Source organism: Malaclemys terrapin, chromosome 8 (assembly GCF_027887155.1).
Source record: "Malaclemys terrapin pileata isolate rMalTer1 chromosome 8, rMalTer1.hap1, whole genome shotgun sequence".
Taxonomy (NCBI): Eukaryota; Metazoa; Chordata; order Testudines; family Emydidae; genus Malaclemys; species Malaclemys terrapin.
In genome coordinates this window covers 110,538,467-110,556,149 of record NC_071512.1, presented here as the reverse complement: position 1 = coordinate 110,556,149, position 17,683 = coordinate 110,538,467, and the positions used below count along the sequence as shown (strand labels likewise).

The 17,683-nt window shown below is 49.6% G+C and overlaps 1 protein-coding gene across 2 annotated transcripts in view; it reads left to right on the top strand.

Annotated features, from left to right (window-relative positions):
• CFAP57 (cilia and flagella associated protein 57) overlaps positions 1-17,683 on the top strand; it is a 145,402-nt gene that overhangs the window by 120,804 nt on the left and 6,915 nt on the right. For both annotated transcript variants that reach the window (XM_054038478.1, XM_054038479.1), the window contains 3 exons: positions 15,135-15,251; positions 16,377-16,511; positions 16,597-16,740. In XM_054038478.1, coding sequence (XP_053894453.1) covers positions 15,135-15,251; positions 16,377-16,511; positions 16,597-16,740 — 396 coding nt within the window. The remainder of the gene's footprint in view (positions 1-15,134; positions 15,252-16,376; positions 16,512-16,596; positions 16,741-17,683) is intronic.

Below are 17,683 nucleotides of genomic sequence, written 5' to 3'. Positions count from 1 at the left end.
CTGTGGGAGACTGTATCAAAAGCTTTGCTAAAGTCAAGGAATAACACATCCACTGCTTTCCCCTCATCCACAGAGCCAGTTATCTCATCATCGAAGGCAATTAGGTTAGTCAGGCACGACTTCCCCTTGGTGAATCCATGCTGACTGTTCCTGATCACTTTCCTCTCCTCTAAATGTTTCATAATTGATTCCTTGAGGACCTGCTCCATGATTTTTCCAGGGACTGAGGTGAGGCTGACTGGCCTATAGTTCCCCAGATCCTCCTTCTTCCCTTTTTTAAAGATGGGCACTACATTAGCCTTTTTCCAGTCATCTGGGACCTCCCCTGATCGCCATGAGTTTTCAAAAATAATGGCTAATGGCTCTGCAATCTCACCCGCCAACTCCTTTAGCACCCTAGGATGCAGCGCATCCGGCCCCATAGACTTGTGCACGTCCAGTTTTTCTAAATAGTCCCGAACCACTTCTTTCTCCACAGAGGGTTGGTCACCTTCTCCCCATGCTGTACTGCCCAGTGCAGCAATCTGGGAGCTGACCTTGTGCGTGAAGACAGAGGCAAAAAAATCATTGAGTACATTAGCTTTTTCCACATCCTCGGTCACTAGGTTGCCTCCCTCCTTCAGTAAGGGGCCCACACTTTCCTTGATTTTCTTCTTGTTGCTAACATACCTGAAGAAACCCTTCTTGTTACTCTTAACATCTCTTGCTAACTGCAACTCCAAGTGTGATTTGGCCTTCCTGATTTCACTCCTGCACGCCTGAGCAATATTTTTATACTCCTCCCTGGTCATTTGTCCAATCTTCCACTTCTTGTAAGCTTCTTTTTTGCGTTTAAGATCAGCAAGGATTTCACTGTTTAGCCAAGCTGGTCGCCTGCCATATTTACTATTCTTTCTACACATCGGGATGGTTTGGTCCTGCAACCTCAATAAGGATTCTTTAAAATACAGCCAGCTCTCCTGGACCCCTTTGCCCTTCATGTTATTCTCCCAGGGGATCCTGCCCATCTGTTCCCTGAGGGAATCAAAGTCTGCTTTTCTGAAGTCCAGGGTCCGTATTCTGCTGCTCTCCTTTCTTCCTTGTGTCAGGATCCTGAACTCGACCATCTCATGGTCACTGCCTCCCAGGTTCCCATCCACTTTTGCTTCCCCTACTAGTTCTTCCCTGTTTGTGAGTAGCAGGTCAAGAAAAGCTTTGCCCCTAGTTGGTTCCTCCAGCACTTGCACCAGGAAATTGTCCCCTACACTTTCCAAAAATTTCCTGGATTGCCTGTGCACCGCTGTATTGCTCTCCCAGCAGATATCAGGGTGATTAAAGTCTCCCATGAGAACCAGGGCCTGTGATCTAGCAACTTCTGCTAGTTGCCAGAAGAAAGCCTCGTCCACCTCATCCCCCTGGTCTGGTGGTCTATAGCAGACTCCAACCACGACATCACCCTTGTTGCTCACACTTCTCAACTTTATCCAGAGACTCTCAGGTTTTTCTGCAGTTTCATACCGGAGCTCTGAGCAGTCATACTCCTCTCTTACATACAACGCAACTCCCCCACCTTTTCTGCCCTGCCTGTCCTTCCTGAACAGTAAAACTTCCTTGCCGAGACTGATGATTGACCGAGAGCTGGCTGGTGAAGAACTTTTGTTTTGCCAAAGTTCAGGGTTAGCCCTAGGCTTTTGTAAGCTTCAGAGAAGCAGTTAAGGGCTGTTTGTAGATCCTCCTTTGAGTGTAGAACTACAGCACAATCAGCTGCGTCCTGGAGTTCAGTTATTGGGTGACCCTACCAAGAGTACAAGGCTCCCAATGGCATTGCTATTGGGGTCTTTAATACATGCAAGCTTCTCCACCACGTTAAGATGGCAGCCCAAGGAGAAGCAATTCTGTTATAGTGCTCGCTCAGATTCATTATTCAGATCCAGTGCCTCCCATGTATTCGGCTCCAATATGGCTGACTCTGGAAAGAGAGAGCTCTCCTTGAACAGAGCTGTGCCCTATGGAAAAGAGAAGATGAGTAGAAGAAAGTCAGCTGTTAACTTACCTGTCTTGTCCTAAAATACCATCCAGTTCCCCAGCTAGATATTTGTCTTCAGTTCTGGAACCTTTATTATCACCCATAATTTCTGTTTCAGATCCTAGATTAGAACAACAGTTGGAATCGTATCAGGGACCACCTGGTTCCAGTCTTCATCTGGGATTAAACTTGTGGGCTCTCAAACAGTCCCTGAGAACTCTTTGTACTACAGTGAACCATATCTGTACGTGGATTATTGGTTGGAGTGGGAGGGTGCCACCATAGTATAGACTACCTTTTTCTTGGAGTGGCCACTCTTGGGATATGCACCGATTGATGTTGTTGAACGGTGTAGTCTTCTATTAATTATGCCTGTTAGAGTACTCACAAATCCCCACCCCATCTCTCAGCATTCAAGCACGTTTTGAGGGTGGGGCTATACGAACAGGCATGGCAGCAGTTCCTGCCTCAGTTCCAACTACTGACCATGTATGGATGTGAGCCTTCTTCAGAGTCAAGATCTTTACTCTTTTAATAATTATATAGTTAGTTGTTAATACTTTTAAATGTTAGTATTAGTATTACTGCTAGTTAGCAATGGCAGATTTGAAGATAAAAAAATACAGATTTAAAAGATATTTGTCATGTCCTGCAGTTTTTCAGGCATCAGACACCTGTGCATGGTGCGTAGGAGAAGGGCATCCGCTTCTCATTGCACTGTCTGCAGGATTTTCACGCTGTGAGCTAGAAAGGAGCGGCAGAACAGACTCGAGGCCCTCTTTCTGCAAGAAGCCTTATCAGTTAAAACCTGTGGATCTGAGATTTCTAATGCTCCAGATAAGAGAGATAAGAGGCCTTAATAGGCTTCAGGACCTTCTGGTATCAGGAAACCTTCTACTTATAAAGCATCAACTTTGACACCAAGCTTCAGATCTAAAAAGACTGAGAGTTTGGTAACAAAACCCTTGGACCCATTTCTGATAAGGGTACAGACAGTAATTGAAACAGTCTTGGACAAAAGACAGTCTGTACCTGAGGCCTCTGCAGAACTGGGACCTTCAGTTCTGAGAAAAAAGAAGGCAAGACTAAACATCTTTTGGTGCTTGGCATTGTTTCTCATTCTGGGGATCCTTCGGATTATAAGTATGTGGATCTGCGATGCACCACAGAGTGAGTTCTAAAACAGATAGTATCATCAAATTACCCTCTTTGCTTAGTTCCTAAGAAATTAGCAAATCCAGGTATTCCATCAGCACCGATACCATCTAATGTGGTTACCACACAGGTACATGTGTAACTGCGTTACTTGGGTCTTCTAGGTTCTTCGCTGAGACCAGAAGAAAGATGTTTGGATAAAGATCTGTCACAATGCTCTCCTTCTCACAAGTGACACACAGTTGTTTCCTCACCACATGAGTTTTTGATTGTTAACTCCATCTCCCAGACACCTATAGGGTCGCCTTGATGACCTGGTGTGTATGTTGTCTTCCTGATTCCTGTTCCTGTTTTGTTTCCTGGTTCTTGATCCCTGAACTCAGTGTTCCTGTTCCTTTTTCTTTTGCGGGGAAAAGCTGCTTAGGACTTGCTGCTACATATCTGCTATTTGAACTGTTATGTTTTGTTCAGATTGTTGCTGACCTAACTGGTTCATGGTTATTACCTGTTTTGATGACAACTTACCTGTGTGTCTTGCTTTGTTTGTTTGTTTGTTTGTTTGTTTGTTTGTTTGTTTGTTTGTTTGTTTGTTTGTTTGTTTGTTTGTTTGTTTGTTTTGGGGATTGCTGCTCTGGGATGTATCTATTCTGCAACCTGTACATCCTTCGATTGTTGAATTGATACGTTATTAGGAATTGTTTGAACTATGTGCAGCTTGTGCTGACTCTGAGGCTGCTAGGTTACCCTTGCTGCAGAACTGTGATAAAAGCTTGGCATTTGTATACCTTACAGACAGTGGGTGAAGCTGTATCCTCTGTGCTTTACAAAGGCATAGTCTGGACTGCATAGTTTTATATTGTTAAAGGCTCAGCTGTTAATGCTGTTCCATTATTGTTGTATGATCTGTGCTTACAGCTTGGTATTATATATGAATTTGCACAGGACACTTCAGGTGTGGTTATGTTGGCTAGAATAGAAGGGAATTCCCAAAGTATTGTTCAGAGACACCAGGATTTATTTAACGGAGACAGTGTGTGTTCTCTCTGCGTTAGCTTTGAATGCCAAGCCCTTTGCACCACCTGCATGTTGTTTACCCCCTTGCACTTGTGGACAAGAGCTGAGCAGAATTGCAGCACATGAAAGATAATGGTGGAGACGGAAGGGCCTACAGATTGAAGCTCACCCACAGTGATCTTGTATAAGTAGGATGGCAATCTTCAACCGCACACAGGTTTTAGGGCACTGTGATAGGCGGCACTCACCTCCTGAGTGCCCCCAGTGGCTGTTGCGGTACTGCAATCTTTTTCCGTTCCTGGTGCTCCCTGGAGGTTGCCAGCCTCACTAGGTCAGACTTCTATCCAGACTTCCATCCAAGTCACAGGGTCAAAAATGTACCCCTTCCAGGGTAGCAAAGAATTCACCAAACTGTCTGCCCTCACCAGAGTCTTCAGCCCCATCTCTGGGCCCTTTAAATCCAGCCTTTTGCTTGGGCTTCTGAAGGAATTTTGTACCCTTCTCGGGACTTAGGCCACTTTGCCAGTGGCTGTTGGGAGAACCTGGGCCCACCCACTATTCTGAGTTCCAACTAGAGACCCTATAAACAGCAACTATGTATGGCTTCCTTTAATTAATTGCTGCTGCATTCCCTGGGCCTCTTCCCACCTGGTCCCTTTACCTTTGCCCATTACCTTAGGGCTAAAGTTCTCAAGTCCTCTCCCCCAGGTCCAGTAAATGCAGCCTGTAAAGCTCCTTTGGCCAGAGAGGAGCACTGTTCCTCACCCTTCTGGTCCCAGCCAAGAACTGACTTGCTGAGGCCCTGCTGCTCCTCTTAGGTAGGGTGACCAGATCGCAAGAGTGAAATATCAGGACACATTGTGCGAGCGGGGGAGAGAAGAGAGTCACAGGTGCACAACCCCGACCGGAGCCATGAGAGGAGGCGCACAACCCTAGGAAGCTGCAAGAGGGGTGTACGGCCCCTGCTGCAGCCCCCACCACAGGGCAAGTACTCAAGGACTCATGGCCCTAGCTCCAGCCCCTGGCTGAAGCCACAGGACAGGGGCACAGGATCCTGGTTGCAAAGTCAGACTCCGTTGCAGGGCAGGGGAGCGAAGGGTCACAGTTCTAGCCCTGGCTCCAGCCCCAGCCTCAGTCACAGAGGAGAGGCCCACAGTCCTGCCTTCAGCTGTCAGTGGCTGAAGCAAACCAAGTCACAGAGGTCTGGAATTGGTGAGTGTCATGGTCCCCCTGACTAAATTATAGACTTAGCTGTAATCCATATTAAACATACAGTTTTATTTGTACACTAAACAAATAGGGGTAAAGGGCCGGGTTTTTTATTCAGTCAATAAATCAACTTCCCAATTTGCATACCTCTCAGACATGCCAGAAGTCTAGTATTTCTTGGATGACTTTGCCATAGTCTTGACTTGCTTCTGGGCAATCACAAAGCTGTAGCAGTCCCTGCAACTCATCCGAAAATTAATTTTGACAAGGGTTTCACTCCGCACCAAGTCTATGCTGCTTCGATTCCAGACATCAGTCCATGCACCTTATTGAAAATACATGGTCTGTTGCTTACTGGTACACTGAGCATGTATGACACCAGCTTTGCCATGTTCAAGAATTCAGTGCTATTGTCCTTATTTCTCAGCACTTGAGACCAGAGTTCCCCAACTGAGTAGTTTCCAGGCTCCAACTCGGAGTTGATGCCTTTTGATGACACAGTGCTCATCATAAAGCTGATCAAGATCCACTGTTTTCTGGAGGTTTACAGCTGTCACGGCCGCAGACAGATCCTTGTATTCAAATGCCCTATTAACTTTGATGTTCAAGCACTGGGTATTGAACAAGTAGCCAGTTGTTGAAAAAATCAAATCATCTCTCCAAATATAGGATCTACACATCATAAAATTTCATGAAGTCTTTCTGGAGACATGCAGCAGTGACAGGCAGCATCTCAGTTAATGCATTTTCAACTCTGGAGCCAAAGAATTTGTCATTCTTCCGTTGCTGAAGTTTAATTCTCAGAGTATTCATTATGGCATACACTTCACATGCTGTCAGAACACAGTATCATTGAAGATTTTCAGGACATTCTGGAGGAAAAACAGATGAAACTCAACTTTGCTAGGCCCCTCAACTTGTTCACCATTTTCCATGTCCGAGAAGAGCATCCATAGAGATTTTGGACACTTCTCACTGCCCAGAGAAATAAAGTAGCACCTAACAGCCTGCCATATACTTACAAGCCTGTTTACAGCTGGGAAAAGACTCAACCAGCGTGTCGGAATGTGGCGCAGTAAAGTGGAATACTCCATATCCACACTGTCAAACATATCTTTCAATGCTGCTACTCTCTTAGCAGAACTGCTGAAATGATTGAACGTCTTAATCACCAGAGTCTCAATGTCAACTTGTAGGGTATTGCTAGCATGTTTCACAGCATTGTGCACAACATGGGCAGGGCAGTTTGCAGGCAAGATATTTTTGTTTAGTTTTTTTTAAATTCTGGTACACTGATTGTCACTTTCCATAATTCACGTTTGCATTATCACTTTATTTAGGTCTAGTTTGTGTGTCGCAAGTTTTTCAAGTAATGTGTTGCTTATGGCCTCTGCAGTCTCTTTGCTTTGCTCATAGAAGTCTAACAGTTTATCTTGGACCCCATGTTCGGGTATCCAGTATCTCAGCGATAAGGGGAAAGTTTTCACATTGTCTTTGTTAGATGCATTTATGGCAACTGAGGAATAAGGACTGTCTGCCTTGCTGAGGTCTTTTAAAAATTCTGTTGAGAGCGGTGACAGCACATTTTTGATCAATGCCTCCGCTTTAGTCCGGCCACAGCTTCGCAATCGTTGAATCTGGATACAAGGTAGGCGCCAGTTTAAGTTCACAGTCACACGAGTGATAGGAGTGTTGATGAACTACTGTGTGGTAAACTTGAGTTAGTTCAACAGCGATAACCTTGTTATTGAAGGATTCATTTGGCCTGCTGAAAAAATGGGAGACCAGGGTATTGCTCTTGTGAGTCTTGGTGTTTTGTTCATGATTTTTTGAATCAGCATGATGCTTAACATCAGACTCACCACCACGGCAAATGCTAAATTCCTTCTTGCATGCTTTACAAAAGGCTTTTGAATCACACTCGTAAGATTTCCGAATCCAGGCGTAAGTGGCTTCCCATTCTGTCCTGTATCTGCACTGTCTTTTTTGTTTTTTGGTAGTTGGCTCTTCCCTTGCCATTGCCATGTTGGATGGGGTTTTCAGCTGAAGACCGTTACCTAGCTAGCTAGCCACTGAAAAGAACTGTGCAGTCTCTGTGCTTCTTACGTGTTATTACGTGCCCACTGTAGTTTGTCCTATGGTATGCACTGTGGTTCAGAACTGTAAACTAAATATCTCTACTGTAAATTGCATTACACCTGAAAACAACCTGAAAAACCAAAATTGCCAGGAGATAACAGATCATAATCGGGTTTAATGGGACATTCCCAATCGACTAATTTTCTATTTCACTACCAAATTTTAAAATTTACCTGAATATTGGGACAAATGGCATCCCGATTGTACATCAAGCAGATGCATGCCGCCAGGAGCAATCCCTGCTTGCCAGTGTGGGTAAGTGAACTGGGCAGCAGCTTAGCAGTGCTCAGCCCCGGCCTGCCCTGGGTGGAATCAGCATGTGCAGAAGCAGGTGCCTCCTTTCCTTGGCTCTGCCATGAGCTAGGTGGACCAATCTGCATACACTGTGCTGGGGGAGCCCAGGCCACACTGCTGGGTCAGCCCAGCTGACACTCACCTCGGGGAACTGCCGGCCGCTTCCCAGGAGCCACCCCAGGTAAGCAGTGCCGGGACTCACCCCTACCCCAGCCTTCAGTTGAGGAGGTGAGCAGCGGGAAGGGCAGGGCCGGCCAGGGGCAATGGGGCACACTGGTCCACCTGGCTCTGTGCTACCAGCATGCCTCTTCCTTTTGGGAGTGGGCCCATGCTGCACCACACAGCTCCCCTGCCCAGCGCCCCCTGGATCCACTATGCCCTGCACCCCCTGAACCCACTATGCCCAGAGCCCCCCCACAACCCTCCCCACATTTCCACCACAAATGCACAGTGCTGTGCACACCACCACCCCTGCCCACAGCCCCACCACAGCTGCCCAGTACCCCACACAGAACCCCCCACTCGCTAGTTTCCCAATACACACAGTTGTTACATGCCCCAATACACACAGATTTCTTCTCCCATCCCCCCCCCCCCAGTGCCTTTCCCCACAGCCCCACTACCACAACTAAACAATGCCCCACACAGACCCAAAATGCCCTGACACACACAGATCTCCCCCACTACCCAGCACCCCCAACAGGCCCCAACTGCTTAGCACCCCAAAACACACAAACCTCCCCCACTGCACAGCACCCTCCACACCCTCACAGCTGAGCACCCCACACACACCTCCCAGACACTCACTCCATCAGACCCTGCCCCCTTCCCTGGCCGCACTCACCAGCCCTGCTGGGAGGTCTCTGGCTCCTAGGGTCAGAGCAGCAAGGGGGGGGTCTCCAGATTCTCCACGTACTGCGCCCACCACAAGTGTGAGCTCCGTGTCTCCCATTGGCCAGGAAAAGCGCCAGTAGGAGCTGTCGGAGCCACGGAGCGGGGCTTGCAGGCGGGAGCAGCATGCAGAGAGCCCCACACCCACCACCGACCCTAAGAGCCAGAGGGAGCTGCCAGGAGGCGAGGTGGGGGGTCCCGGCGGTGCCTACCTGGTGCTGCTCCCAGGAAGGATCTGGCAGGTCCCTCTGACTCCTAGGATCAGGGGTGGCCGAGGGGTCTCCATGTGCTGCTCCCGCCTCAAGCGTGAGCTCCGTGGCTCCCATTGGCTAAGAAAAGTGCCAATGGGAGCTGCCAGAGCCGTGGAGCGGGGCTTGCAGGTGCCGGCAGTGCGCAGAGAGCCCCCCGCCCCAACCCTAAGAGCCAGAGGGACCTGCCGGGGGGCGAGGTGGGGAGTCCCGGCGGTGCTTACCTGGTGCTTCTGGATCAAGTACTAACCCAACTCCCACAAGCTGACATAAAGTTGAATGCGGCCAAGTGTAGTTTTGCAAGGTTGGCGTCGTCATATGCAGAAACAGTAGAGTAGACTGTATGGCTTTTACTGAAAGACATGCCAATTAACTTAGCACAGACTGCTGACACCATTCTTCAAGATGCTGAACTGCGCGAGGTGATACATGCTTGTGACAGAGTGCTGAGAACCAGTAGCTGACCCAGCACACTGATCACTTACCATTAATTAGCACCACCAAGAAAGGCCTGATGGAGGAGGAGAGTATTTAATTGCCTAAGCCGACTGGGAGTTGATGGAGCTAATTATTCCACCGTCTGGGAAGGCTAGTTAAAAGCACAGGAAGGAAGTGCAAAGGGAGTGGGGGCTAGCTCTGCAATGGGAAGCTAGGTTTCTGGCAGGTGAAATTGCTTTCTCTTCCTTCCCTAGAGGAAAAAACTGTGGGTTGAAGGAGACTGTAGTTAGAAGTGCTGCGTAGGGATTGTGGTGGGAACTTGATGGTGGTAACATTAATAAAACTCACAGAGATGTTGACATGCAAAAGGCATCCAAGATTGTTTGTGAGGTAGACGAGTCTGTCCTCTGACAGTGCTGTACAAGTGGGTTGGAGGGACCCAGGCCTTAAGAAAACTTTGTCTATATTTTACAAAATTCATTCTGAGCTCACAGTGAAGATGTACTAGTCGATATTTCTTATGCAGAGGAGCCCAGATCATCATCCCAGCAGCACTGTGGGAAGCAGTGCTGGATGTGGCTTATAAAGGACATTTGGGAGTTACGAAGATGAAGGAACTACTGCGTAAATATGCTTGGCGGCCAGTGCTGTGCTCAGACATTGAGTGTCATATGAAGGCATGCTTAGCTTGCACAATGCATAGAACTATTGTTCCTCTGGCCCCTTTGAAACCAATAGTTATGGAGCATGGCGGGGAATTGTAGTGGATATTACTAACCCCTCTATTCCACTGCATGGCTACACACTGGTGACTGTTATAGACTATTACTCATGATACCTCTTTGCATTCATAACTTCACAAGGCATTGCAAAGGAGCTAATTTCTTGCCTAACCACCTGAGTCACTCTATTTGCCCTACAGGAGAGCCTTGTTTCAGATAATGCGACACCTTATGTATCAAGACAGTTTGAAGGCTTTGACGAGTATTGATACAGTACATGATAAATCTGCTGTGTACCCTCTTCAAGGAAATAGCATAACGGAGAGACTGCATGGGACTCTGAAGAAGTATGTAGCTCATATACTGGAGGAATGTCAAGATACACCCTTCCCTATTGCATTAAGTTGTGCTTTATATGATATTTGGAGCAAAGCTCATGAAAGTATTGGAGAAACCTCATTTTATCGGCTCTTCAGCTGACCTCTGAGGACCAAGTTTTCTAGGCTTATGGAAAATATTCATCCCATCCCTTTGCCATCATTGAAGCCAGCTGATGTGACTAGGAAATATGTGAATTTCAACAAGCGTATCCATGCAAGCAGCATATGTTAGGGGAGGATATGGAAGTGATTTCCATACCCATGCAGGGAGCATGGCAAGTGCATTTACCACAAAGAGAATGCATTGCTAATCAGCAAGATATACTGCCTTCTGAAAAGGGAACAAAGAGAGAAGAGGATGATTTTTCTGCTTACAATGATGTCATGTGGCCAGCTGGGAAAGTTTCACCCCAGCACCAGTAACTACCCCTGAGCTAATAAGAGGTCCCTGGATACCTGGTGCCTTCGGCTAGCCTAAGTTCGCTCTAAGCTGCGCAGCCGTGCGGTAGGGTGACCAGGTGTCCGGCTTTTGACGGAACACCCTGTCGAAAAGGGACCATGGCGACTCTGGTCAGCACTGCCGACTGGGCCATTAAAGGTCTGGTGGGCGGCATCACTGAGGCAGGCTAGTCCGTACCTCTCCTAGCTGGCACCGCACTGCACCCCAGAAGCAGCCAGCTGGTCCAGGTCCTAGGTGGGGGGGGGACCACAGGACTCTGCACGCTGCCCCCACCCCAAGCACCAGCTCCGCATTCCCAGCCAATGGGAGATGGGGGGGGCGGTGCCTGTGGGTGAGAGCGCGCGTGGAGCTCCTGCCAAACCCCTTCCCCCCCCCACCTAGGACCCGGACCTTCTGGCTGCTTCCAGGGCACGTGCAGCACAGTACCAAGACAGGCAGGCAGCCTGCTTTATCGCACCCCCCCCCCCCCCCGTGCCACTGACCAGGAGCCACCCGAGGTAAACCCGTACCCCAACCCGCTGCCCCAGCCCCAAGCCTCCCCCAAATCCAGAGCCCCGTCCTGCACCTGAAAGCCCTCATCGCCAGCCCCAGCCCAGAGCCCTCACACACGCCTGCACCCCAGCCCTGAGCCCCCCCAAACCCAGAGCCCCCTCCTACACCCCAATGCCCTCATCCCTGGCCCCAGCCCAGAGCCTGTCCCCCCAGCCCAGAGCCCTCACCCACCATGTACCCCAACCTCCTGCCCCAGCCCAGATCCCCTTCCCACACCCTAAACCCCTCATCCTCAGCCCCACCCCAGAGCCCTTATCCCCCTTGCACCCCAACCCCCTGCCTCAACCCGCAGCCCCTTCCCACACTCTGAATCCCTCAGCCCCAGCCTGGAGCCCCCTCCTGCACCCAAACCCCTCATCCCCAGCACCGCCAGCCTAGAGCCTTCACCCCTTCCCACACCCCAACTCCCTGCCCCAGCACAGTGAAAGTGAGTAAGAGTGAGGAAGAGCGAGCCACTGAGGGAGGGGGAATGTAGTGGGCAAGGGTGGGGTCTTGGGGAAGCAGTGGGGCTAGGGTGTTCGGTTTGGTGCAATTAGAAAGTTGGCAACTCTACCCGTGTAGCTGCCCAGCAAGCTATCAAGTGCTGTGCACTTCAAGTGCCTCTTCCCCCCACTGCCGCGCTGCTCCTGCCCTCTGCCTTGGAGCTGCTCCCAGGAGCCTCCCGCTTGCTATGCATAGCGCGGACGAGGGGGGCACCAATGTCAGAGTGTCCCCTTCCCCTGTCCACCCTGCCCCTGTATCCCATCTCTCTGCAGAGCAGTGGGGGGTGGGGGGAGATGCAACAGGGCTCAGGAGTGGGACAGAGGGAACTTGTTGGTGGCTGCGGCTCTGTCTGCTTTGAGTGCCAATCTGCTTAAAAGGGCAACGTAGTTAAAGGGGCAACACGTCTCTCACACACACACACACACACTTTGTGTCTCATATACACATACACACACTCTGTCTTTCACACTAACCTCCCAACACATACTTGTGTTCAGGGCCGGCTTTAGGCCGATTCAGCCGATTCGGCTGAATTGGGCTCCGCGCCAAGAGGGCCCCGCGCTGCAGCTCTCCACCCCGCCCCCAGCTCACTTCCCCTCCTCCCCTCCCCTGCACGCTCCGCCCCCTCCCCTGCTTCCCGCGAATCAGAGATTCGCGGGAAGTCTGAAAAGAAGCAGGGGCGGGCCGGTATATCAGCACACAAGGTAAGCTGGGGTGGCGGGGGCGCGAGAAGGGCTCAGGGAGGCGCGGCCCCTTCCCGCAGGCCCCAGCTTACCTTGTGTGCTGATACACCGGCCCGGCTTGGCTCCAGCCCGGCTCCCGCGGCGCGGCGCGGCCCCCACGGCACGGCCCAGGCCCGGCCCAGTCCCCGCGGCGCGGCCCGGGTCGGGTCTGGCCCAGCCCGGTCCGCGCGGCTCGGGTCGGGTCGGCTCCGGCCCGGTCCCCGCAGCGTGGCCACCACGGCGCGGCTCGGGTTCCCGCCCCCGGCGCGGCCCCCACGGCGCGGCTTGTGTCCCGTCCCCCCCCCCCTCGGCGCGGCCCCCGCGGCTCGGGTCGTGTCTCGCCCCCCCCCCCCCCTGGCGTGGCCCCCGCGGCGCGGCTCCGGGTCGGACCCAAGCCCGGCAACCCCGGCCGGAGCCCAGCTCGATTCCTGGGGGTGGGGCTTGCAGCAAGCCCCGCCCCCAGGAATCGGGCCCCGCTCTTGATAAAGCCGGCCCTGCTTGTGGTGTTGTTGTTACTTCTTGATACTTCCTGCAATGCACATATACTCTGTAATTGTCTTCTTTCAAAGTGCTGTTGTTTGAGTTTTTTGACTGGTCTATGCATTTCATAATTTTTATTTCTCTCTTACGTTTAAATTTAATTCTTTGAGTAGTGAGTTCTAAAATGCCTAACCTATCCAGGCTGATGTAATTATCCCTATGGTAAATTTTAAAAAATATATCTAGTTTTTTTGTTTCTATTGGTGGCACACATCCGCACATTACCTCGATAATTTGGTGCACATAACAAAATTAATTCCACACATGGATGGGAAAAATTAAAGGGAACATTGCTAGGTACCACTGAATTTTTGGGGAGAAGGAAAAGAAATTATGATGACGTACGTCGTGTGTGTGTGTGAGACGGGTGAAAGCAACTTACAGGACTTACCAGTACGGCCGGAGTTCTGAGCGGGGGCGTGGCCTCACCCGGAAGAGGCGTGGCCTCACCCGGAAGAGGCGGGGCCTGTCAAGATTTAAAGGCCCTGGGGCACCGGCTGTGGCTGGGAGCCCCAGGGTCTTTAAATCGCCCCAGGGCCTTTAAATCACCCCAGGGCTCCCAGCTGCGGAGGTGGCTGGGAGACCCCGGGGCTCAGGGGCAAATTAAAGGGCCCGGGGCTTCGGCTGCTGTGGAGCTCCGGGCCTTTTAAATCCCCACTGCAGCTCCAGCAGCCGGGTTCGGGCGGGGATTCAAAGGGCCTGGAGCTCCCTCGGCTGCGGGGAGCCCCGAGCCCTCTAAATCCTCCCCGCAGCTCCAGCAGCTGGGCTGGGGCTGGGATTTAAAGGGCCCGGAGCTACCGCCGCTGCAGGGAGCCCCAAGCACTTTAAATCCCCACCGCAGCTCCGGCAGCCGGGCTTGGAGCTGCGGGGGGATTTAAAGGGCTCGGGGCTCCCCGCGGCGGCCAGAGCACCCGGGCCCTTTAAATCCCCGCTGCGGAAGCCGGTGCAGTCCGGCACGGCGTACTGGCTCTTGCCGGTACACCGGACTGGCTTATTTTCACTTCTGGTGTGTGATCTGCCTTGTTCTTGTTCTTGTTTTGTTGCCTGGTTCCTGCTCCCTGAACTTGGTGTTCCTGTCCCTGTTTCTTTTGCAGGGGGGAAAGCTATTCAGGGGCAACTGCTACATATCTCTTGTTCCGACTGTTATATTTTGTTCAGGCTGTTGCTGATATAACCAGTTTATGGTCATTATATGTTTTGACTGACAATCTACTTGCATGTCTTACTTTATTTTTTCATCGGGGGATTTCTGTTCTAGGGTGCATCAGAATGTAACAGTCATCTAAGATGCAGAAACAGGGGAATCTTGAATAGAAGTAGAGAGGTTGTTTTACCTCTATATTTGGCACTGGTACAACTGCTGCTGGAATGCCAGTGCTGGTACCCACAGTTCAAGAAGGATGTTGATAAATTGAAGAAGGTTCAGAGAAGAGCCACCAGAATGATTAAAGGATTAGAAAACCTGCCTTCTAGTGCTCAATCTACTCAATTTAACAAAGAGAAGGTTAAGGGCTGATTTGATTACAGTCTAAAATATCTCCATGAGGCAACAAATGGGCTCTTCAATCTAGCAGAGAAAGGTCTAACACAATCCAATGGCTGGAAATTGAAGCTAGGCAAATTCAGACTGGAAATAAGGCTTACATTTTTGACAGTGACGGTAATTAACCATTGGAACAATTTACCGAGAGTCGTGATAGATTATCCATCACTGACAATTTTAAAATCAAGATTGGATGTTTGTCTAAAAGATATACTGTAGGAATTATTTTGGGGAAGTTCTATGGCCTGTGTATTAGGTCCCTTCGACTTTGTAATCTATGTTGTTCCTTCACTCATGTCTCTTTCACAGTCCCAATCCCCTTCTTTTGCTTCCTTGCAGATGGAGGGAGAACTGGAACGTTTCCACAAGCAGAACATGCAGCTGGAACTGAACATCACAGAGCTGCGACAGAAGCTGAAGGCCACTGACCGTGAGATGCACAAGGAGCAGCAGAAGGTATGGGGCACAACCTTGATGGCAGAGATCTCAAGTCATACAAGATGCAAGCTGTCAGGAACATGGACAGTATAGATGCATGGCTTTGAGAAGAGAGTTTTCCTTCTTGGGTACTGCGCAGAAGAGAAGGGGAAGAGAGGCTGTGGCAGGAGGGATCAGAGACAAGCATTCCAAGTATGAAGGCTTGTGTGAGAGTTGGATATTATAGCGAGGTAGATAGTACCGAAGCTCCAGCCATTTGGTCTAACAGAGCCTGTGTGCATTGTCCTTCTGGATATGCTGCAAGATCTGTGTATTCATTGAAGATTCATAGAGTAGTTGGGGAGAGGGCTAAGTGAACCTCTCTGCCACACCCAAGGCAGAGAGTCTGGGAATATATGGCCTCAGCAACTTATTCCCTCCCAAGAGTACCATCTGGGCTGAACCTCTGCAATGACATGCCGTAATTAGTCAGGAAAGGTAGAGGGGGGGCTTGTGCATTGATATCCGGGCATACTTATTGTTGAAGGAACCACGTCCGAGGTGTATGAAAGGTCAGAGAGGAAGGAGCAAGAGGTTTGAAAGTGGGCATGAAGGAATTTAGTAGCCAAGGATAGGATTGGGGAAGCAAGCAGGGTATAGAGTGAGCAAATAAGAAACTTTGTGCCAGGGAGAATGAGGAGAGGGTGTTGATAGGAAGCTCCAGTTGAGCACATAGCTACCAACTGCACCTGTTTTTCTGTCCTATCATCTGTTACATTTACTTGTTGCATCTTGTTTCTAGTAAGATTGTAAACTCTTTGGGCAGGAAATGCATCTGCCTGTGTGTTTTTGAAGTGTCCAAGATAACAGGATCCTTAACCTGAATGGGGCCTCCAAGCACTAGTGCAGTAAAAGTAATAATGCAATTTTCATAGGGTGAGGAGGGGTGTTAGTTATTGGCAAGATTTGTTACCGTCTTATGTCTGACAGCACTCAAAGGCCAAGAAGTTCTCTCTCCAACTGGGCGATGTCCAGATGGCACATTCTTAAAAACCAAAAATATAAATAACACATGAGGATTCTCAACAATTCAACTAGAGCTTCCAGAAGGTCCTCATGCATGACAGTGTGCTCTGAGTGGGTGTTCATGTATAATTCTTGCAGGAACGAGACATGGAAGCTCTTGTCAAGCGGTTTAAAACAGATCTTCATAACTGCGTGGGCTTCATCCAGGAGCCCAAAAAACTCAAGGAGGGGATTCGGGAACTCTACGACAAATACGTGCAGCAGGCAGACATGGTGAGTTAGGGCTCTTTCCTCTCCATGGTAGATGAGCGCATCTCTGGTGTCACACCTTCTGAGCCTGTGTATTGTCTCTCATAAGGTGGAGATTGTGGGGGTTGACACAGATCTGCAGCAGGAGTACACCCGGCAGAGAGAGCATCTTGAGAGGAATCTGGCAACACTGAAGAAGAAGGTGGTGAAGGAAAGTGAGATCCACCGAGCTGATAATGTGCGCATCATGCAGGTACATGGCCCATTTTCTTTGCTCCTGGCAGGGGCAGATGGAGAGAGAAGCTGCACACAAGAGAATTCCTCTTTCTCAGGCTTCCTTGCTGCAGTACATTCTCAGGAGTCTGAGAAGATTTCTGTTTGATACCCTCCCAGAATTCCACTTACACTGGAACTCTGGAAGTTTTCTAAGTTGCTGAAGAGAAGGTTTTTAAAAGTGCTGTGTTTTCTCAAAGTGATGGATGGGGTGGAGTGGGATCTGTAAGAGAAGAGATGGCTGGAACAGTTGCTATTTCCAGTCTGTGTGTGAAAGTTTACACTTTCACAGTGTAAATTGCAGGGGGAAGGGGTCTCCACTATATGTGAATATCAGGGTTTTCTTTGTATAATGTAATTCTTCTTCAGGTATCTTCTGCATATTCCCACTCATGGGATGCTCCAACTGGTGCAGCCTGGATGATGGAATCTTAACTAGAGTTAACTAACAGTGCCCACTAGAGCCCTCAAGCGCCGTCCTTGCTCCTCCCCTCAGTGATTGTGAAACGTGTGAGGTTGAGGGTATAAAAGGTGTTCCTCAGTTCCTCACCTCAATTCCTTCCAGCCATGACCAGCTGATGGATTAGGAACTACTCTGGGATTGTCCTGGATCTGTACTTCAAGTGCCTAGTTAGATTCGTTTTACTGTAGTTAATTCAGGCATAGTTAGTTTAAAATTTAAGTAGTTTTGAATTGTTTTAGATCAGTTCCTTTAGTACCAGGATGACAGAAATGAAGACTAAGAAGCTTGGCTTTAAGAAATAGGTTTCCTGTCCATCAGGTTCCCGGCAGGCGACACTCATATTAGATATCTTCCGTGTTTGGGAAGAGGTCATTCTCCGTCAAAATGCTCAGTATGCTCTGTGTTCATGACACAAGTGAAGGAGAGGCAAAATAGCCTGCAGGCAAATAGAGGCGGCTAA